At 41.4% G+C, this 22137-nt stretch overlaps 3 protein-coding genes across 3 annotated transcripts; 2 read left to right on the top strand and 1 right to left on the bottom strand.

Annotated features, from left to right (window-relative positions):
- The first annotated feature begins 373 nt into the window (after positions 1 to 373).
- On the top strand, positions 374 to 3253 carry LOC120551597 (C-type lectin domain family 4 member E-like). Its single transcript, XM_039789084.1, has 4 exons — positions 374 to 386; positions 625 to 776; positions 1536 to 1663; positions 3085 to 3253. The coding sequence occupies exons 1-4, from the start codon at positions 374 to 376 to the stop codon at positions 3251 to 3253; spliced, it is 462 nt and encodes a 153-aa protein (XP_039645018.1).
- A 2225-nt stretch (positions 3254 to 5478) lies between these two features.
- On the bottom strand, positions 5479 to 8994 carry LOC120551710 (UDP-glucuronosyltransferase 1-2-like). Its single transcript, XM_039789233.1, has 2 exons — positions 8663 to 8994; positions 5479 to 7571 (listed from the first exon to the last, which is right to left on the bottom strand). The coding sequence occupies exon 2, from the start codon at positions 7560 to 7562 to the stop codon at positions 5958 to 5960; it is 1605 nt and encodes a 534-aa protein (XP_039645167.1). The 5' UTR covers positions 7563 to 7571; positions 8663 to 8994; the 3' UTR covers positions 5479 to 5957.
- A 4577-nt stretch (positions 8995 to 13571) lies between these two features.
- Positions 13572 to 16136, top strand: LOC120550715 (galanin receptor 2a). The gene is made up of 2 exons (XM_039787466.1): positions 13572 to 13933; positions 15497 to 16136. The coding sequence occupies exons 1-2, from the start codon at positions 13572 to 13574 to the stop codon at positions 16134 to 16136; spliced, it is 1002 nt and encodes a 333-aa protein (XP_039643400.1).
- The last annotated feature ends 6001 nt before the right edge of the window (positions 16137 to 22137 follow it).

The following is a 22137-nucleotide window of genomic DNA, read 5'->3' as shown; positions in this document are numbered from 1 at the left end:
CACCAAAACAAGTTCCTTCCAGAGGCTATTTTGCAGCGGCACCGCTGCTTTTCTCCGGTGCTTAGCGCCGCCCCAAAACGATTGTGATTGGTTTATAGAAATGCCAATAAACCAGAGCACGTTTTCCTCCCATCCCCGAATGCTATGTGGACTAGCAAAGTAACAACAAAGCAATACTACCTTGTGATTGACAAGTTGCTACCACTTCGGTTTCCTCAGGTTCTCAGTCAGATCCACCTTCTCGTCCAAATATGGTCACTTCTGGCTCCAAAACCAAGATGGCGACGGCCAAAATGTCAAACTAGAGGCTTCACAACGGTCCATCTCCACTTCTTTTATACAGTCTGTGGCTTATTGTAGTTTTTGGACAACAATGGAGCTCTATGGCACAGAGGCAGAAGATACAGTATGTCAGGCTGTGATACGCACAATACTTGTTGCACTAGTAGATACATTCATTGATGGTATCTTCATGGGATCTGTTGAGAGGAGGAGAAATATAGAATAAAACTGGACTAATCCTTTAAAAAAGCAAATCAAAAGAAATCAAAAGAAAAGAAAGGCAGCACACAAATAAAAAGGTATATAGGTAAATAAAAAATGTTTATTTCTTGTCCCCTACAGAACGAATATGCAAAAAGTGTCCCGACAGCTGGCATCAGTTTGAGACCAAGTGCTACTACTTCTCCTCTCAGCAGCTGACCTGGAGCTCCAGCAGAGCCTGGTGCCAGACGCGGGGGGGCGACCTGCTCGTCGTCAACAGTCAACCAGAACAGGTAGAGGACAAAAAACAAGAGAACGTGCAACAATTCATAGATCAGTTTCCGGGGCGGCCATTAGCTCACCTGGTAGAGCGTGCGCCCTGCGTAGGCTCAGTCCTTGCCAGCTGCCCGATGCCCTTTGCTGCATGTCATCCCCCTCTTTCCTGTCTCTCTTCAGCTGTTCTAAATAAAGAAAAAATAACAAAAAAACTGTTTAAAACTGTTTCCAGGCCAACACATTCTCATTAATCTGTCCCATTGCTTAAAATTCGGACTTGGTCACGTGCCTTTGGCGTTTGTTCTTCACGCTATAAGTTTCCTTTAGTGTCGGGACTATTGACGTCACTTTTGGCGCTCTGGGACAGGACGTACTGACTGACATGCGGCACAAGAACGGGACAGTTAGGTTTAGGGAAAGATGGTGGCTGGGTTTACAAAATGTTCATTTCAGGGACAAGAACGGGACACCGGTCTCTGGGGTGAAAGTCCTGGGTTGTTTGACCCATCCATCACCACCCCAACCTGCCTCCTTACGCGGCATTTTGGCCTTTCATACTACTCGCTACCGTTGTCGCTCTTAATACTACGTCATCTCACAGCGCCGTGGTCGCGCCGCTGCTCTGCCCGGTGCGTTCCATACAGACGCTGAAGGGAGATTTTTGCATCGGTTCTGACGCTGAGAGCCGCTGTCCAGGCGTCCGTATTTTACAAGTTGGGAGTGAGAACAGGGTTGTCCAGGCATGGTGTGATTTGAACCATCTTTTCTGTTTCTAGAGGTTTGTTTTTGAGAGCAGCCGGGCTGTGGAGGCGAGCAGCAGCCGGCTGTGGATCGGCCTGACAGACGCAGAGGAGGAGGGGGAATGGAGCTGGGTGGACGGCAGCCCGCTCAACTCAGATCTTCAGTAAGTCAAAGCACCGGAGGGACACCGTGACTAGAGGTGTCGGACTGGGGGTGGAAAAGGGAACGGAGTACAAAGGGCCCTCATGTGAGGAGGGCCCAAAAAGATGCTAGAATGAATGGGAGCGTGCTTATGTTCCCACATTTTTAAGAATTTTTTTTCACTGAAAATTAGGCCCTATGTTCCCACACTTCCAAGATTTTTTTTCCAAAATTAGGCCCTATGTTCCCACATTTCCTTTTTCATAAATTTGTATCAGATTTGATCCCCCTTTCTCCCAATTTGGTAGCCAATTACACCCAACCTATTATCCAGTAGCAATGGACTAGAGATGGAATGTAACCCTAACCCTAACATAGGGCCTAATTTTAAGAATAATCTTAGAAATGTGGGAACATAGGGCTGTGGGACCATTGGGCTGTGGGACCATTGGGCTGTGGGACCATTGGGCTGTGGGACCATAGGGCTGTGGGACCATTGGGCTGTGGGAACATTGGGCTGTGGGAACATTGGGCTGACCCCAAATGGATAGCTGTGGGTGCAGGGAGGGGTCCATAGAGAATGATTTCTACAGGGCCCAGAATTTTGTGTCATGCCCCTGACCGTAACAACACTTCAGGCAGAAATACTTTTCACGCTGATTTGATTTCACTGTTTCAACGACTACTACATGTCAACTACATGTGTATACCACAAATAAATATGAAGTAATGCTTTTTATTTAAATCACTGTCAAGCTCACGACAACATTTCTCCATATCTACATTTGGATTGTTTGATTGAACTGTTTTTCTAACTACAGAATAAATCTGTTTAGTTAAAATAACATATGTTCATATATAAACAGATTATCTTATATATTTGCAAATGAGTAAGAGTCATACTCTTTTTTATTTCATACTCCTTTCCTGTCCTACATCATCCTGTCCAAATTCACTAAAAACCCAACATTTTCCACTATAAAAGGGATTTTTTTATTATTATTATTTGTGCTGCATGGTATGTTGCTAAAACAAAGAAATCTGAATGTGTGAAAACACTTCAAGGTAACTTAAGTACAAAGTATAATGCAGTTTTGAGCTTTGGGTCTGAAACTTCAAGAACTAAACTTTCAAGTTTTTTTTGTTGAGAAACTATTAAAACTATTAAAATGTGAAGGTTTGAATTGCACAAACTAAGAATTATATATTTCTAAGACTGTTAAGTAACACAAAAGTAAATTACAGGTTTTAACCGGCTTAACTCAACTCAAACCGATCAGTCTATTATCAAAATAGTTGGCGATTAATGTAATAGTTGACAACTAATTAATTAATGGAATACGCTTTGCAGCTCTACCATTCTGTGTCACTGTCTGAAGGATGTTTGCACTAAAGGGACATTGTTACTAGTGTGAGGATGATGTAACACATCTCTTACTGCAGGTTCTGGCTGAGCAGAGCGGGACTGGGGATGGAGCCTGACGACTGGAAAGTGGACGACCCTCTGGGAGAAGACTGTGCACACATAGACACCAGTGAAAACGCACTCAAGTCCTGGATGGATGGTTCCTGTAAGACAGCTTACAGATGGATCTGTGAAAAGAATGTTTAGATGCCCCAAGAACATTTTCACATTGTAAATATAACAGGAGACTATAGGACTATGTCTGTGCAGGCTGTTCTCATGAACATATATACATATAGCTCCGAAAAGTAACAGTGTAATATGTGCGTTTTGCACGTATTTATTCCTGTCAGCACCACATTGATTGCAGCTGTATAAGAGTGCGTAGGACTGCGTAGGGATGAGACCGGGGTGGATGGAGTGAGTTATAAAACACAGGGCTTTCCTGTGAGGGGAGCAGAGTTTGTGTCCCTGGGAAAAGCTTAAGACTTTCACCCAGGAAGCGCGTGTTTGTGTCCCTGGAGTACTTCTAAAAGGCTAGGGTTGGGCATTGTTTTGATTTTAACAATTTGGATTCCAATTCCGATTCTTCCTTTTGCATCCGGTTTTTGGCGATTCTCAATTCCGAATCTTTGAAGGGTGGAGTTGAAGGGGGTCACATGCTTATTTCACAGATAAAAGGGTTTACATTAAGTTTTACCGGGCTTCTTCAACGTAAAATAAAGCCCCACTGCTTACTGTGCTCCATGGCTGCAACACAACAAGCGCCTGGAAGTACTGTACGGTGGTCACTACGGAAACCAAAACTTGCGCGAGTTAAATATGGTCCCAATCATTGGTTTCGAAACCAAATTTTCCACAAAATTTCAATAAGAAAATGATTTCATTGGGATCATCATTTTTGAAACGATTCCAAGTTGAAACCGGTTCACGTTGCCCAATCCTACTTAAGGGGACTGGTGTTTTAACCCAAACCACAATCTTTTTTCTAATCTTAACTAGTCGTTTTAGTGTCTAAACTTAACTGTCGTCACCCATGCACTCACTTTTGTCGGCTGAAATTAACTGCAACGCTGAAACGACCGTAACCCCGCGGTGCTCTGTACCTGGCTCACAGTCACACCATTTCTCAGCTAAATTTAACTTTGAAGAGAGCTAAATTTAATGTGACCGGCTAATGGTCGCTTTTATTTCATAGGATATTATACCAAAAGTGCCAAAGTTTTCATATGATATCATACAAACCTGAACATGAATGCATTGCTCTGTGATTTGCTATGTATTCAAATCTGAGTGGTGATAGTGTACATGTTTTCTTTCAAAATTAAACAGTATTTTTCATTGCTCTTTTGAAAGAAATAAAAACAGTATCTGCCAAATATATTTTCTTACTTTTTATTTTATTATGTATAAATTTCAATAGGTATAACCGACTGCATTTTTTATTTCTTCAAGTAATAAAACACAACACAAAGTTGCAGCATTCATTAAGAATTGTTGATCCTTATAGAAACAAACACACATGAAATAAGGCACTTAAGTGCAATTTCTACATCTTATTATATTTTAGATTGGCTTGCTATGAGTAAGAAAATGAATAAACAACTAATAGTGTCACCGTTTTACTGCTAAAGAGTTGAAGTAAGTGCAGGCGCACAGTTGTCTGCTGAAAATAAATCAACATATCGGCCTACTTTTCTGCAGTCGATGTATACAATAGTGAAAAGCGTACAGATGTTTTGTATGTTTCACATCTTGCTCTTTAAAACATTTACACATATATCCCAGAGGAAAATCAAGTATCTTGAGCTTAGTTACATTTGAATTCTTTGAGTGTGCGTCTTTGATGACTAGTTCATTTTAACATCAGCATGCTAACATCAATCTATCAATTTCATTTGTCGAATACAATGTGTGCAAGATACAATTCTACATGCTTACAATCACAATGCTAACATGCTGATGTTAAACAAGTAATGTTTACCATGTTCACCATCTTAATTTAGCATGTTAACATTTTGTTTGCACTTAATAGAAATTACAGCCGAGGCTGTTGGGAATGTCATTAGTTTTGTAGGTATTTGATCATAAACCAAAGTATAGGGCGCTAATTAAGATATTAAGATAAGAGATGAAGATAAAAGTTTATCAAAGTTTTTGTTATTCATCGTGATGGGATCATGAACGTCTGGACAAAATTTCATGACAATCCAACCGATAGTTGTTGAGACATTTCAATCAAAACCACAAATGACACCAAATCTCAAGGTGATGCTTAATGAAAAGTCACAGGATCGGCACAATTATTAGGAAACATCCTCTGGGCACCATAAATATTTGTACCAAATAAAAATGGCAATGCATCAAAAAGTTATCAAGACATTTCACTAAAAAACAAAATCTCATAGATTCATGATTGTCTTAACAAAATGTTTATGGCAACCCAATAGTTTTTTTATTTTCCGTCTGGACCAAGGTGGGGGTCCGACAGACCGAAATTGCCCTCCCTAGAGCAACAGCTCTATTATGGCTAAGAGTAGGGATGTGACAATGCATCATGAGTCAGTTGAGCATCGGTATAGATCTGTAAAGATTACAACCATATCATGAACATTGACATAAAAAATGAATCGCAATGCAAATCTTAAAAAGCCTAGGGTGTAATCTACTTTAAATTTCACTTGTTTGACTGATAAAGTAATATGTTTCAGTCATTTGTCTGCAGCTCATTCTGTTCAAAAACTCCTGAGAAAATCGTAACCTTAAAAATGACCTTAAAATCATGAATGGTATCAAATCGTGAGTTGAGTGTATCGTTACATCCCTAGCTAAGAATATAGAACACCAGCCCTATCCTTTAAGATCATTTGTTCATTTAAAGGTGCACTAATCTGAGGTGACAAGTCAGTTACTATTCCTTCTTGGTTTTTTTTCTCCTGCACAATCGAATGCAAAGGAATCGTATTGATCCGACTACAATGGCTGTCAGCATCAACAAGATTGCTATCAAAAAGCATACAACATCCACAGAATAATAAGCGTACCAGGACATCTTATAAGACTCAGTGCGTAAATGTGCAGCTCCTTTGTGCCTTATAACAAACTCAATCCAGAAAATGGCCGTTTCCAGAGGATGCATTGGTTTATCCAGGTGGAGAGAAGAGAGTCGCTTCATGTTGTTTCTGTAGGAGGGATTGTGGATAACTTCTTGTAAAGTTTCCAGGAAGTTCTGACGAGTGAGTTTGGTCGCATCCATCACCTTAGCGGCTCCTCGCGCCTCCAATCTCAAACAGTTCTCAAACTGGTCAAACAGAAGGGGCATGCCTACTATCGGCACTCCGTGGAAGATGGACTCGTAGATCCCGTTGGTGCCACCGTGAGCCACGAAGGCTTTGACCTTTGGGTGACCCAAGAGGTCGTTTTGGGGCATCCATTTCACCAGGAGGGTGTTGTTGCCCAAATTGTTGGGGCGCTCCCCGACATGCCTCCATATGACTTTTTGAGGAAGGTGGGCAAAGGCCGCTGCGATTTCAGAAGTAATTTCTACAGGTAGGCCTTTGACGAGCGTGCCAAGAGACATCAGGATGACTCCGTGCTCTCCTGAACTTTGAACAAACTCCTCCAGCTCCGATGATAAAGGCTCAGAAGGCTTACACTGAAAACCACCGATGTAGACGATGTTTGGCATGGTGGGTCTAGGGAATTCAAAGACAAAGTCCACCCTCATGAGCCAGATGTCTGCTCCTTGCAGAAGGTGATAGAAGTTCACATCTGGACCAAAGTACCTTTCGACCAGTCGATCATAGTGAGGGCATACTAAAAACTTGTCAATGATTGTGTTGAAAAAATAATGTAGCGTGTTCTTGACTCGTTGCCCAAAGTTCATCTTATCCGACACGGCGTTTCCTGAAGTTGGAACGTAGGATGTTGGGGATGGAGCCACCACAAAATGGCCTTCTCCACTGGTGATCCATCTCACGTTAAAAACAGTTGGCAGCTTAAGTTCGTGAGCCACCAGAACCCCTACAGGCAACCCCGGGTCCAGAAGAACCATGTCAAACTGAGTGTCACGAAGACTCTGCATTAGAGTCTTGTTCTCTAATATTTTGACCCCCAACAGGCTGGCTTGTTGGTGAATCATTGACAGCGAAGGAAGCATTTCCCAGTAGAACTTCACGAAGCCAAGAAGAGACGCCCCTTCTTTCTGAATCTCCAGCATCTTGGCCAGGAAGGTTACAAAGAAGTCCTCCTCCTCTATGCTGATGGCTTCCGGTAAGGTGACAGTGATGGAGCGGTAGTGTGGTGCGCTTTCTTTGACGTACCAGCTAGTGGCTGTGCGGACCACAGTGACCTCATGGCCCCTGGCGTGGAGGCTCTGGATCAGCAGGTTCATGTTGACCCAGTGGCTACCATCCACCGGGAACACCAGGATCTTTCCAGCGTCGACACCGGGGCTCGACCGTAGGGAAACACTCGCCACCAGAAGCAGAAGGGAAACACCTGGGAGGCTCCCCATGGATTAACCCTGAGGGAAACAACAAATATACAAGTTTAATGTGACTAATCGCAAATTTCTGATGAGTCTTTATATCAACCTGTAATTATCTATATTGGGGCAGTAGTGGCCGAAAGGTTAGAGATGTGAGCTTGTGACCGGGAAGTCGTCGATTCAATCCCCAGACCGACAGAATCATCTGGGTGGGGAAAGTTTAGGAGCAGCGCTTGCACCTCCCTCATTACCACCACTGAGGTGCCCCTGAGCAAGGCCCTTAACCTCCAACTGTTCCAGTGGAGCTGCTCAGTGGCCAGCAGATCAGACTGTGGTTGTACTGGGCAGCTTCCAGGTAGGAATGTGTAACTGTGTGAATGTGATCAGGGCGTTCCTGCAAAAGAGAGGCTGCCTCTCAGTGAACCTTCCCTGAATAAATAAAGGTTAAAAAAATAACAAAATCTCTATTAAATTTGCTCCCTCCGACAATCCTAAAAAACAACAAAAACATGACGGAAAATTGTCACTGACGAATCGTTTTCCACAATGAAAACGACACCAAAACTACATAAAAAGTGACGAAATGCATTACATTTTTGTTTGAACTTTTCAATACTTGGAAAACACATCACTTCAAATATAAATTACTATGTCATGCTGCCAGCAAATTATTTTGTTGCACTTCCAAACCCCACATCTAGATGATGTTAGACCTGTGACTATAGGGTTTACAGATAAAAAACGGAGGGAAATTAGCATGTGGGCCACAGTGCCGGCTATAAAGATTAACCCTGAAATGTTGCTTTAACAGACCAAAGTCCAGAGGAATGCATATGGCTGGCTAATGCCTGCTGTTGGTATGGTTTCTAATATCATCATCTGCATTAAGCAGAGACTTGCTAACAGGCTATATAAACTTTGCATGCATAAGAAAAATGCCCTCAAGTGTCCAATTTCTTTTCTGCATGTCTGTTAAGAAAGTTAAAAGAGGAATGTAACACTGTCGTCTACAGATCAGCCACATTCTTTGAGTCCTGCAGTTGGAGTCTCTTCTTTTCAGTAATGCTGTGTAGGCATTTAACTGAGTTGCTAATGTATTGTAGAAAAAAGGAAGTGTTATAACCTACCTTTAAATCTATAAAAAAAGGCGGAAAAATGCACTTTGAGCCTGCTCTGGAGAAGTGAAGCCAAGCGTCTGTATGGAAGAGAATTCCAACTCCAAACCCGATTATTGTGTTGTATAAGAGAGGATGTTGGGGGAGGGGGGTGCAACAAATGGACTTTAGTATGTATGTGTGTATTTTGAAAGGGGAGGCGAGGCAACGTTTTCCCACAGAGCCAACCCTCTTTCTCTGTGTTGCACAGTGTTTTTGAGGACTGTAGAAAGAGGTCATCCTGCAAACGATTATTCCACTGACAATGAAAAATGTTTTGTCAAGGAAAGGGAAATTCCAACACACTTGAGTACTTTGTATTTTTTTTCCCTGATATGTTCAGTCCAAAGAAGAATAAGGTGTTTGGTATTTTATTAGCAGCTTAAAAAGTTGTTATAACTAAGGTTATCCACATGAAACAGATGCAAGTGAGAAGAAAAAGCAGTTTTTGCACATGCAATCTCTTCTATTCTGTAAATGGCAAATTACTGCCACATGTATTAACAGAATATTTTTGAGTCTTTGAACATTGGTCGGACAAGCGATTAGAAAAGGTCTCAATTTTTGTCAGTAAAATATCAGAAAATAGTGATTAATCCAGAAAAAATGAAAATAATCGCTATAGTTGGAGCTCTATTCACAAAATTGGGAATAAAATAGACTAAAGGAATATAAACACAAACGGTTTCATTACAAAACAGACGAAGTTCATATAAACAGACTAGACATCTAAATGAAGTCATATGTAAATATACTGCAATAAAATCCAGCATTGCTCAGCATCAGTGGTAGAATGTAACTAAGAACATTTACTCAAGTACTGTACTTAAGTCCAAATGTTGAGGTACTTGTACTTTACTTGAGTCTTTTCTTTTCATGCCACTTTTCTACTTCTACTCCGCTACATTTCAGAGAGAAATGTTGTACTTTTTACTCCACTACATTCATCTGTTACAGCTTTAGTTACTAGTTACTTTACACGTTAAGATTTCTGCACGCTAAATACATGTAGTTTGTAAAATCTGATGTTTTATTTTAAAGTAAACTAGCCGACAATATAACGGCCTACAAGTCCAGCTGAGATGATTAGACCATTAAACACACAACTGGTTGGATGCTTTACTCTTTCTACAACGGGAGGATTTTCCTGCATTGAGCCCTTTTACTTTTAATACTTTGAGTACATTTTCCTGACGATACTTACATACTTTTACTTAAGCAACATTTGCAATGCAGGACTTTTACATGTAACAGAGTATTTTTACAGTGTGGTATTAGTACTATTACTGAAGTAAAGGATACAAAACACCCCGCCTCACCCGAAAAGTGACCATGATTGTGAGCGACGACAGCCATCCCGCACGTCTTTTCAGCCTCCTGCCCTCTGGGAGGAGATCTACTGTAGAAGCCTCAGTGCCCGCTCCACCAGACTAGAAAACAGCTTTATCCACCAAGCTGTCAGGACACTGAACTCTCTCTCCTCTCTACCCCCTCTCTCTATCCCTCTTTTCTTCTCCACCTAGGATGGTGAGAAACAAACTTTCGATTCCTCTGCATGTCTAGTATATGTGAAGAAATTGACAATAAAGCTCTTGACTTGAACACTTCTTCCACCACTGCTCAGCATGGACACAGTGAGAGATTTCCGGTAACCCTGCAGTGGTTCAGTGTGACCACAGGGGGGCAGACTGAACTCTTCCCAACACATACTCACGCCCACCGCGTAAAATACGGACGCTTGGTCACGTGCCTTTGGCGTTGTTATTGACGCTAAAAGTCTCCTTTAGCCTCCTGATGTATGGGGGGGAATGGGACTGAGTACCCAGGGCCCTCATGTGAAAAGGGCCCAAAAAGAGGCTAGAATAAATAGCTCTGCATGCGGGGAGGGGCCCATAGAAAATGCCTTTCTACAGGACCCAGAATTTTGTGCTACGCCCCTGTCTGAAGGGTCAACAGCTGACTGAAAACAAACTGCTGGCTCATTTGGATCGATTTGCTGCAGTCTGGAAGTCAAAAGGCAACCCTAAAAACAACAATAATTTAAGTATTCAAATACACCTATTATGTTCTAACTTCTTATTTCTGTGTAAATGTGTGTGTGTGTGTATGCATGTATGTATGTATATATATATATATATATATATATATATATATATATATATATATATATATATATATATATATATATTTTTTTTTTTTTAACATGTTAAAAATAACCTACAAACTAACCTAAAACTAACCCAGTTCAACCCAAATGCTGGGTTATTTTATTTAACCCAACCTAGTGATTGAAAGTAACTCTACTGCTGGGTTAAATATTACCCATAAACTGGGTTATTTTTATATATTGGTATATTATATAAATATTGTGTAATTTATACTAATTTCCCATAATCATACAAACACACATTATACAATAAGAGGCCGTATTTTTTACTGTATAAAAACATCAAACTAAGTTAAAGCCAATTAACTGACTGAATAACTGGTTAAAGGTTAATTCAGTGTAGCTTCTAGATCACAAGTCATCTAGTGCAGAGGTTCTCAAACTTTTTCAATAATGTACCCCTTTTGAATTGTTTCTTTAAGCCATGTACCCCCTAACCAGCACTAATCATTTTTGGTAGAAAAAAAGTCTCTATAAAGAGGAAGAATACAGCGATGTCAGCGATAGATTTACTAAACAACAGCCTTGGACCTGGAAAATATTTAAATGCTGTTGAAAAAAAGAGACAAAAACTGTAAAAAAAAAGACAAAATCTTGGAAAAACATGGTAGAAAGAAGGAAGGAAGTAATGCAAGAATATGTCAAAAATAGTAATAAAAACTTCGAAAAAAAAAAACAGTAGAAAGAAGGCTAGGACGACAAAAAATAAATAAATTGCAACAAACTTCGAAAAAAGTGACAAAAACTTTGAAAAAAGCAGAAAGAAAAACTTTGAATAAAGAGAAAAAAGAGAAGAAAAAAAACAGTAGAAAAAAGTAAGGAAGAAAGGCAAGAATAGGTTAAAATAAATGACAAAACCTTCAAAAAAAGGTGACAAACTTCAAAAACAAGCGACAAAAACTTTGATAAAAGACAAATTTGGAGAAGAAAAAAAAAAAGACAGTAGAAGTAACTACAGCCTTGGAACTGAAAAACACATACCCCCATTTGAGAACCACTGGTCTAGAGGTTACATCTCAGGGGTCAGTAGCAGCAGAAGAAGTAGTTTGAAAGACAACATGTCTCAGCCCTGAGTGTGTGACTGTGTGTCAAACTGAGTCAGAGCATTGAAATGATTCAGTCAAAAACAACAGGCGTCTTAAAACAGATCAGACACCGCTGCAAGTGTAATCGATAAACAATGTGATTGACAACAATTGTCATTACTGAATTTGACGCATTTGGCAACATTTGCAAGCAGAGTTACTCCTCAGTGATCCTCTGTTAAAGCCATGTATCAGTTAGCTTTGTTAAGTCGAGAGACAGAGGTTGGGAAAGCCTCCTACAGTAGGCTACTGTCTATCTTTTTTCGATTCATTTTATTATTATTTTTATACATACAGTACATTTATAAGAAAACTAAAAAGGATGCTGTTGTGAACCTGTTACATACCACTCTGAAGAAAGCCTCTTCTCTCATCAATGTGTATATAATGTGTTTTCTTTCTGAGAATGTCTCTGTGTGTGTGAAGCCACCTCGAACCAATCCTCCTTTCATCTGGAGCCACTCTATCTTTCGACTCTGTCATCGGAGTAAACGGAGGGATTGGTAGAAACCCTGGTGTGTCTCATTAAACCTGTAAAACCTTTAGAACTAAGGCCTGCTTCATGTCGCGTTGTTCTCCCGAGATCTCGTCACTTCTTCCAGAATCAACTCGCAGCAGTCAAAGCCAGCTGATGGTATAGGATACATACGAGCCACTCCGAACTGATACAGTATATAAAAGGGGTCTTCAATGTTTTTTTTAAGCAGGGACTACTACATATATTGTATATAATGAAGTTGCATAATAAACTGATCCTACAATACCTTGTAGGGCGGCCTAAAGCCTTTATACATACCTTTTTAGTGCATAGAATACTAAGCTATTAAAATAATTGTTGGCATCATTTTATAAATCATATTTTCATGTTAAACACACATGTGGCACAGTGAATACTTAGGATGAACTGGATCTGTGTCTACCTTACATATGTGGGCAAGTAAGCCTATCATTTCCCCCCACAAATAGGCTGATTTATATTAGCTAATAATATGGCTGATTCATGTTCATTAATTGCCCCGACCTCGGGTCAAATAAAGTTATTTGAATTGAATTGAATGTGAAGACATTTTAATTTTTGAAATAAAATTTTCAAAGAAAAGAACAATAATTTGGTGGACCCCCTTCAGTTACTCTGAGGACCCCCTAGGGGTCTCGGACCCCCTATTGAAGATCTCTGATATAAAATTTCATTTGCAAGAGAAATGTGAAGGAGAATTGCCTAAAAAAATAAATAAAAAATAAACCTTCAGGAGCTTGAAAAAGTGACATCATCCGCGCAGCATACTACAGGAAATAATCACGTCAATGTGTAGATGAATATACATCACAGTTAGATGACATAATATATATATATATATATATATATATATATATATATATATATATATATTTTTTTTTTTTTTTTTTTTCAAATAGGGGAGCTGCTCCACAATCTTTCTAAGTAACCCCTGGCAACAGCAGAAGTACCCCCTGGGATCCAAGTACCCTTGGGTGGGAAGAGATGAACGGTCCAGATCTAAAGCCTGCTGCGCTGCGTCTGGATAGAGAAACGGGGCGCGCAAACGAAGCGCGCGTCTCCACGAGCCGTGCCTGTATAGCGCTGTTAGAGAGATATCTGCCCGCGTGGATTATGAATGAATATAACCTAAATATGAATCTCTCCTCGGTGAATTTCTCCTCCTGGAAAGCGGAGTCGGTGGTCATTTCTTTGGGCTTTTCGGTCATTTTCCTGGTCGGCACCGTGGGGAACTCTCTGGTCCTCGCGGTTCTGCTCCGCAACGGACAGATGAACACCAAAACCACCAACATGTTCATCCTCAACCTCGGAGTAGCAGATCTGGGTTTCATTGTGTTCTGCGTGCCCTTCCAGGCCACCATCTACACCCTGGATGAGTGGGTGTTCGGTCCGGCGGTCTGTAAAGTCGTGCACTTCATCATTTTCCTCACCATGTACGCGAGCATCTTCACCCTGACAGCTGTTTCCCTGGACAGGTGGGTCCACTACATTTCAGAAAGTTCAGAATTCTACACAAGCTGCACGAGCAAGAGCAAAACGCCAGGTTATATATTGTGAGTGGAGATAGGAAATACTTTAAGTATGAACTAATATTTTATGGAATTGTCAGTAAGTTGACAGGGGCGTCGTCAGGATTTTAGATAGATAAATATATATGTAGACAGACAGACAGACAGACAGATAGATAGATAGATATTATATAGGCTAAAATAAATATATTAAGATATAATTAAAAAATGAGTAAAAGTTTCCTGTTTTTGTCCTCACTTCACACGAGAGGTATAATATGCAGAATTTAAATAGAAAACAATGTAAAGACTCATACAAAAGCTATCTTTCTCAATCATCACTTACAGCCTACTAGAAAGTGTGTGATGATGTTTGTATCTGCAGAGACGCTGCCCTCTGCCTCGATTCTCTCTTTTCTTCTTATTTTAATGGGTGCAGGACGTTTATGGGCGTCAACAAAGAGCTGTTGGGTCCCAGGTGGGTGTGTAACCCCCAGCTAATAACATCATGCAGGGTGTGCAGCCCTTCAGCCCTTCAGCGTCTCATAACGACGCACAAGTTTAACCATCACGGTCTTAGTTTTGGAATTATTTACACTGTATGTGTGTTGTGGGGAGCGGGGGGCTGAAAAAAAAGGGGCAATGCATATGGTGTCAATTTTTGTGTATTTTCAATAAAACATTGATTAGAAAAAACAGACAGGATGAAGAGCTGCATTCACAAAAATCCGGCAATATGGCATCTTCCCGCGGAGGTGTGTGTTTTTTTTTTTTTTTGGCACTTTAGAACGTAACTGCTGTGAAACAATCAGAAAATAGTGTTTTATTCCTCTAACTCACTGCTTTGTTTGGCGCTCCCTCTCTTCATTCACTCTAGTTCGACCACCGCTGCTCTCTCTCTCTCTCTCTGGCTCTTAGGCGGAGAGGAGAAGCCACCTTTAAAGGCTGTGTTACCAAAAGCGATTTCTCCTACATATTATACATTTAAAGGATTTATTGTAAAAATGCAACTTGTGCTCATCACTTCGATGTCTGGATAAGAAGGTCATTAATAAACTGGCCCCGGCGTATTTGGCTGAGATTTTAATGGTTTGCGAGCACAACAGGTCATTGCGTCAACCAAGCAACTGACAACGCTGACCCCATACTTTGGAACAGGTTACCTTTTAGAAGTTTTGATGCTAACTTTAAGATGATGGTGATAAACGCAGCAGAGTAGTCAACCAACTGCCAAGCAGCCGAGAAATATGGTGTCACAGAATGTAAAGTACGGAGATGGCGAGGCCAAAAGGCCGTCTTACAGACGCCAACAGAAAAGCATACCGTAGTCCCCAACCAGCCGCGTCCGTGAGACTGACGAAAGGTTTGTGAATATGTGTTTGGAAAACGAAATGAGGGACTGATTTCAAATGTTTAAATGACATGGTGATTGATTGAAATACATATACTGTGTATAATCAACACCACAAACTAGACAGATTCACTCCTGTCAGGAATCAACATCTGGATCTCTTCCCTTTGCTCTTACAGGTATTTGGCCATTTGCTACCCGCTCCGCTCCAGAGAGATGAGAACACCAAAGAATGCCCTGGCCTCCATCTGCCTGGTCTGGGCCTTGGCCTTGGTTTTCTCGGCACCGTATCTCAGCTACTACTCACAGATCGACCTCGCTGGTACTGTGGTGTGTATTCCTGGCTGGGAGTCCAAACCACGCCTCATAATGGACGTGTGCACCTTCATCTTTGGCTACCTCCTCCCCGTGCTGGTTCTTGGCCTCACCTATGCTCGCACCATCCGATACCTGTGGACCAGCGTGGACCCCGTGAAGGACATGTCCGAGTCGAGGCGGTCCAAGCGGAAAGTCACCAAGATGATCATCGTCGTCGCCGCTCTCTTCTGCCTCTGCTGGCTCCCCCATCACCTGGTCATCCTCTGCATGTGGTTCGGACGCTTCCCGCTCAACCACGCCACCTACGTCCTCCGCATCCTGTCCCACCTGGTGGCCTACACCAACTCCTGCCTCAACCCCATCGTCTACGCGCTCGTCTCCAAGCACTTCCGCAAAGGCTTCAGGAAGGTGTTCAGCTGCTCGCTGAAGAGGAGGGAGGTCAACAAGGTGCACGTCGTCCAGGCGGTGAACACGGTCAGCAGCATGGAGATGTCCAACTGAAGACCGCGGCCTCCAACCGGACCTGGTGTAGAAGAGGATGAGCCGACTGAACATCATGAGCTACGACCCTCTCTTTAGATCAGGGGTCTTCAACGTTTCTTAGTCCAAGGACCTCATAGCTTAAAGAGAGATTGTATCCATATGTAGTTGCATATTAAATTTGGCCTGATGGCTGAAAACGGATGGATGAATATTCATACATTATGTATACATCATCAGGGTTTCCCTGAGTGCATTGCGAGCCTGGTGGCCCACCGAGCCTAAGTTGCCCCCCACCAAGCCTAAGCCTCTGGGGAAACATTTTTGAATGTATTTATAAGACGTGTTTTTTAAACTAGTTACAGTGGGGCGGCTCTTTTGGAAACTTAGACGTAGTCATGTTTTCAAATCTCCAGTTAGCTTTTAGCACTGACTTAATGTAGAGCCCTATGGAATCTGTCTTTTTTAAATTCTCAATTTTTCGCGATTCTGTCCATGTTTCGGTTGTCACAGAAACTATTTGGCTCTACATTAATGCTGCCGTCAGTCTGTTACTGGCCCCAGACGGGCCCCCGTCAAAAAAAAAAAAAACACTTGCCACTGGGCCTACCAAGTTTTCTGGGGGACACCCTGATCATGTTTTAATGTTAAAATACATGTGGAAGGCACAGTGTATGCTTTAGCCTGACTGTGTCTGTAGATGGCTACCTCAGTGGCTACCTTATTTAGTAAGCGTCTCATCAATGTTGTGTAAACCAAATGTTTTCTTGATATTTAAATTTTTGAACAAAAAAACATTTAAAAAAAAAATAATAATTTGGCGGCCCCCCTGCAGAGGACCCCCTGTTGAAGATCTCTGTTTTAGATGACATAATGTCCCAAAAGTATTAATCTAACCGGACTTCAAAACATCTAGAATTGTCTGTAAGGAAAGACAACAGTGGCAAATCAACAGAGACGCTGCCTGCACAGAATTATTGATCGGCGATTGCAGAAGAAAGTGATGAACGCTGTATTAGACACGGTGAAGACCATGCGAAAGGCCGACCCCTAAATCCCACCAGGTGGGTCTGCGCTGTGTTCCGGCAGTGCCGCGGCCCCCGGCAGAAATCGCAGCCACTCGAGACAACGCTTGTGATCTCATCAGCCGCAACGCAGTACCCTTACTTCGGTTATTAACAGTATTATTTAGAGGCTAATATTCATACTAAATTAGGCCATATATCATGATTCATTGGGGAAAAAAACAAGCAATTCTTTGTAAAATCAAAACATGCAGCTCCCTCACACAGCCCGAATGGAATGGTCCTTTGTTTCATAACCACGGTTACAGACACCGTGGGATTGGTTGTCGAATCAAGCTCCTTAGATCGAATCGTCGACTGTTCTGGGTCACATCTACAAGATATACGTATAAATATAAATATATCCAAGGCACATGCAATGATCAGTCATGCAACCGGCCCCGTCAGACACCGCCTACCAAGAGCCTGGGTCTGCCGAGGTTTCTTCCTAAAAGGGAGTTTTTCCTCGCCACTGATAATGCTTGCTCTTGAGGGAATTACTGTAATTGTTGGGTCTTTGTAAATTGTAGAGTGTGCTCTAGACCTACTCTATCTGTAAAGTGTCTCGAGATAACTGTTATGATTTGATACTATAAATAAAATTGAATTGAACTGCTGAATTAGGGTACTGGCACCTTTTTTGGACCGATTCAGGCACTGTTTGGATCCATTTTAGATGTAACTCTAATGGGACAATTAGCAAGTCCTCAGACACCTCGATTTGTGTCGAATCCGTTCTCTTTGTGCCAGAAACAAACATGTAGTCAGCATGTGGACACCTCTCTAAACACCACAACGTAGCAACGGTGATTCAACCGATACTCAGAGCCTGACTTTTACGGTTGGCCAGATTCTCAAGTACCTTTCCTGGAAATCACACAGCTTAAAAAGGGCAAGACCCACAAGACAGGGCTCTGCTAGTTAGTTACTAACCTTTTATTTTTAGACACAAAATAAATGGATTTGACCTCTTTTTGTGTTCAGTGACTTGTACGATTAAAGTTCAATATTACTAATAAATTAAGCACAAATAAAAAACAAGATACAACAAGCTTTACCGAAAGACAAAGAAAAAGTATGGCGAGGGAAGTGAAATATAAATTAGATATTAACAAAATGCAACAAAATCGAGAAGGAAAAAAAAAAAATACTAGTTTAAAATAAAGTGTTTAAATCCAAAGAAAATGTGCCAGATTTAAGTCATCGGTGTCACCCAAAAAAGTGTAACAGAGTAAGAGTTTGCAGAAGGAATGACTCACTACAGTCAGTGTGGTGGTGGGGCTGGTGTTGACTGAAACCTGAGCGTTATGCAACCAGCTGTTGCCATACAGCTTTTCAATCACATATCTGAATATTTGTGTGTTGTGTTGCTAATTCAGCATCTCGTACATGATACCTCAACAAGCCTCAGTGTTATCTCAGTTATTTTGACTGTTGATGAAACATGCTGCATGATAATTTATTGTCAGTGGCAACTGTAACAACTCACAACATTGACAACAGTTGACGTTGCTGTAACATCAGATACACTTTTATCGTAAGAGTTGTTGAAATAATAAATCCATCAAATTACTTAACCCTTGTGTTGTCCTCCCATGTCAAAATTGAACATTAACACTTTTGATGTTTTTGTCACATATTTATTTTAAACGTTTTTGGCTCTTTTCAACAGTTTTGTAGCATTTTCCTAATTTTTTTTTGCCCCCACTACCACCAACTTATTACCACTATTTTTACACTCATTTTGGAATTTGCAGTATGGTCAATAAACCTAATTTAGCCTGTATGAAATTATATCTTATTTTTGTTTATGGATAATCACAGACTGTCAAAATTTAGTCAGAATAATACTGTAAAATTGACTAAAACACCCAACAGTCAATGCTAGTTATTCTTCTGGGCAATTTGGTTGAAAGAAACCCAAATGTTCTGATGTAGAAACTTTGAAAACGGGTCAAATTTGTCCCGAGGACAACATGAGGGTTAACTCTTCTCTCTCTCCCATCCATGCTCTGCTGGGCCACGCTACATCTCTTGAGGGAATTACTGTAATTGTTGGGACTTTGTAAATTATAGAGTGTGGTCTAGACCTACTCTATCTGTAAAGTGTCTTGAGATAACTCGTGTTATGATTTGATACTATAAATAAAATTGAATTGAATGTCATTAACTTCAAACACATTACAGTTAATCCTTTCTGAGACCCTTCCTACAGGTCACACTGGCCCAATCCCAAAGTGAGCCCTGAGGACTAAGGACTCACAGACTTAATTGATCTCAGGTACTAAGTGAGTGAGTGTGTGAGGCCACATGGGCTCAGATAGGTAGAAATGGGATCGGGACAGCACTTCACGAGATCACGTTACCTTGGCGATGTTTAATAACAAAGATGTTGCTGACACTTGCCGGTTTGGGAATTTTCATTTTAAGCTTGTTGCTTTCCACATGGCCGAGGCCCAGGAGACGGCTACCTGATTCCAAACTCTTGTTTTACAAGCTGGACAACAGGTTGGTCCGTTCCGGGGTCGTGTGTCGTGCTGTTGTTTACCTTCGTAATTTCCGGATTTCCCTACAGTCTCCGCGGTGAACGTCACAACGCTTTGAACTGTGGGTAATTCCCTTTGGTGAAGTCTGCATCGATGCAGACTCACGGAAAGGGCTCGGTAAGTGTGTACTCAAACCCTCACGCCCTTTCAAATTCCACATCGGGACAACCCTAAGCCCTTACGAATTTCGCGAGAACGCGCACCAAAGTCCGTGAGTCTGTGAGTCCGGACTTTGGGATTGGGCCAGTGTGTCGAGTGGCTTCCTATCACAGGATATCCCATAATGACGGCTGTGCTGTAGAGGACGTACACTTCAGGCTTCGAGAGGTTGACAAAAGACACTTTTTCAGATTTCAAACTAGAATTACTGCCTCACGGTTGTACGCCTCCGCCAACCAGTCAAGTTGCAGTTTACATCCATGTCTGTCCAGACTCACGTAATAATATGTAGTGGAGACTTTGAAGGTATTTAATAAAAAGGTATTAAGTGCATTTTCTTTGGCAAAATATAGATGCTTCTTCAACTAGACAGCACAGAAGATCTAAACAATCGCCAGTGGCTTCAGCGTAGCGCCCGACCTTCTGTTCCTGAGCTGTGGCGTTGAGGCATGACCAGAAATGTGCTTTTACTTTATAACATGATGTAACAGTTAAGTTGACCTTTGGGATTCAAAATGTCATTACTTCATCATTTTATATTTGAAATTTGTCCCCCATAACTCCCTTTCAAGTAGGACTGCAACCCCCACCTCCACTCAACACACACCCACACACAAATGTGATCTGTGAATCATTATGGGACTGCAATCATATCATCTCATACATACATATATATATATATATATGTATATATATATATACACATATATATATATATATATATATATATATATATATATATATATATATATATATATATTTGGACGTGGTGTGTGTGTGACGGAAAGCGTGTCAGATGTTTGTTGATTTTTTTTGTTTTTAATGTTATCTGTTGATTGTTGGCGCAAGAAAAAATAAAAGATTTTCTGTGTGAACCATAGACTGTATAAAACAGACAATAAACTTTGATCTTATCGAGTAGGAATTATTGTGTTATGACCACCTAAATCTAATCAGTTCATCCTTGAGTCCAAGTGGATGTTTGAGCCGAATAAAAAGAAAGGGTTATGAGATTTTTTTTTTTTTTTTGAACGTGTCGTTTCGAGCCTTTGAACAATTATACAAGTCCAACAATCATGTAAACACAGCTATTGGCTGAACATGTTGAAGTCTTTCTCCATGGAAACGCAGCACCGAGACACACACCTCCTCTGTGCACATGTATTTTGAGCATTTGAGCTCATTAGGGTTACTTTCACACTAAAAAGGTCACAACCGGTGAATTAATGACGTGTTTGTCTGCGCCGAGGTACCGAAAAGAGCGGCTTCTCCTCGCTCCTCTGTGGTGATCAAGGTAACCAAACAGACACTCGGCGTTCGGCTCCGTCTGTTATTCCTCATGTCATTAAAGCAGTCTAATTATCTGCCCTGCGCTGTTGTGTAACCATCGTCTACTACAGAGGTTCTCAAGCTTTTCACAATAATGTTCCCCATTTGAACAGTTTTTTTTAAGCCATGTGCGAATAATTTTTGGTAGAAAAGAAAAGTCTCTATAAAGAGGAACAGCACAGCGATGTCAGTGATAGATTTACTAAACAACAGCCTTGTACCTGGAAAATATTTAAATGACGATGAGAAAAGGCGAAAAAACGACAAAACCTAAAAAAAAAAAAAGACGATAGAAAGAATAGCAATAAAAACTTCGAAAAAAAACACCGTAGAAAGAAGGAAGGCAACACTAGGGCGACAAAAGTGACAAAAAATTCAAATAAAAAGCACAACCTAACCCTATTGAAAAAAGCAGAAAAAAAACCGTAGAAGAAAAAAAAGACCGTAGAAAAAAGTAAGGAAGAAAGGCAAGAAGAGGTCAAAACAAGCGACAAAACCTTCAAAAAAAAGGCGACAAACTTCAAAAACAGCGACAAAAACTGAAAAAAGCGACAAACTTTTTGCAAAAAATGTCACGTACCCCCTGCAGTCCTCCAGAGTACCTCTAGGGGGACACGTACCCCCTGCAGTCCTCCAGAGTACCTCTAGGGGGACACGTACCCCCTGCAGTCCTCCAGAGTACCCCTAGGGGGACACGTACCCCCTGCAGTCCTCCAGAGTACCTCTAGGGGGACACGTACCCCCTGCAGTTCACCAGAGTAACCCTAGGGGGACACATACCCCCTGCAACCCTCCAGAGTACCCCTAGGGGGACACGTACCCCCTGCAGCCCTCCAGAGTACCCCTAGGGGGACACGTACCCCCTGCAGCCCTCCAGAGTACCCCTAGGGGGACACATAGCCCCTGCAGCCCTCCAGAGTACCC

This window comes from Perca fluviatilis, chromosome 21, assembly GCF_010015445.1.
Source record: "Perca fluviatilis chromosome 21, GENO_Pfluv_1.0, whole genome shotgun sequence".
NCBI classification, from domain to species: domain Eukaryota; kingdom Metazoa; phylum Chordata; class Actinopteri; order Perciformes; family Percidae; genus Perca; species Perca fluviatilis.
Note: the sequence above shows the minus strand (reverse complement) of the source record. Positions and strands in the feature narration are given on the sequence as shown.

Coding starts and splice junctions, on each gene's coding strand:
- LOC120551597 (XM_039789084.1), top strand. Junction 777..1,535: donor TCAACAGTCAACCAGAACAG/GTAGAGGACAAA, acceptor TTCTGTTTCTAG/AGGTTTGTTTTTGAGAGCAG. Junction 1,664..3,084: donor CCGCTCAACTCAGATCTTCA/GTAAGTCAAAGC, acceptor CTCTTACTGCAG/GTTCTGGCTGAGCAGAGCGG.
- LOC120551710 (XM_039789233.1), bottom strand. CDS start 7,562: ATGGGGAGCCTCCCAGGTGTTTCCCTTCTGCTTCTGGTGGCGAGTGTT.
- LOC120550715 (XM_039787466.1), top strand. CDS start 13,572: ATGAATGAATATAACCTAAATATGAATCTCTCCTCGGTGAATTTCTCC. Junction 13,934..15,496: donor ACAGCTGTTTCCCTGGACAG/GTGGGTCCACTA, acceptor TTGCTCTTACAG/GTATTTGGCCATTTGCTACC.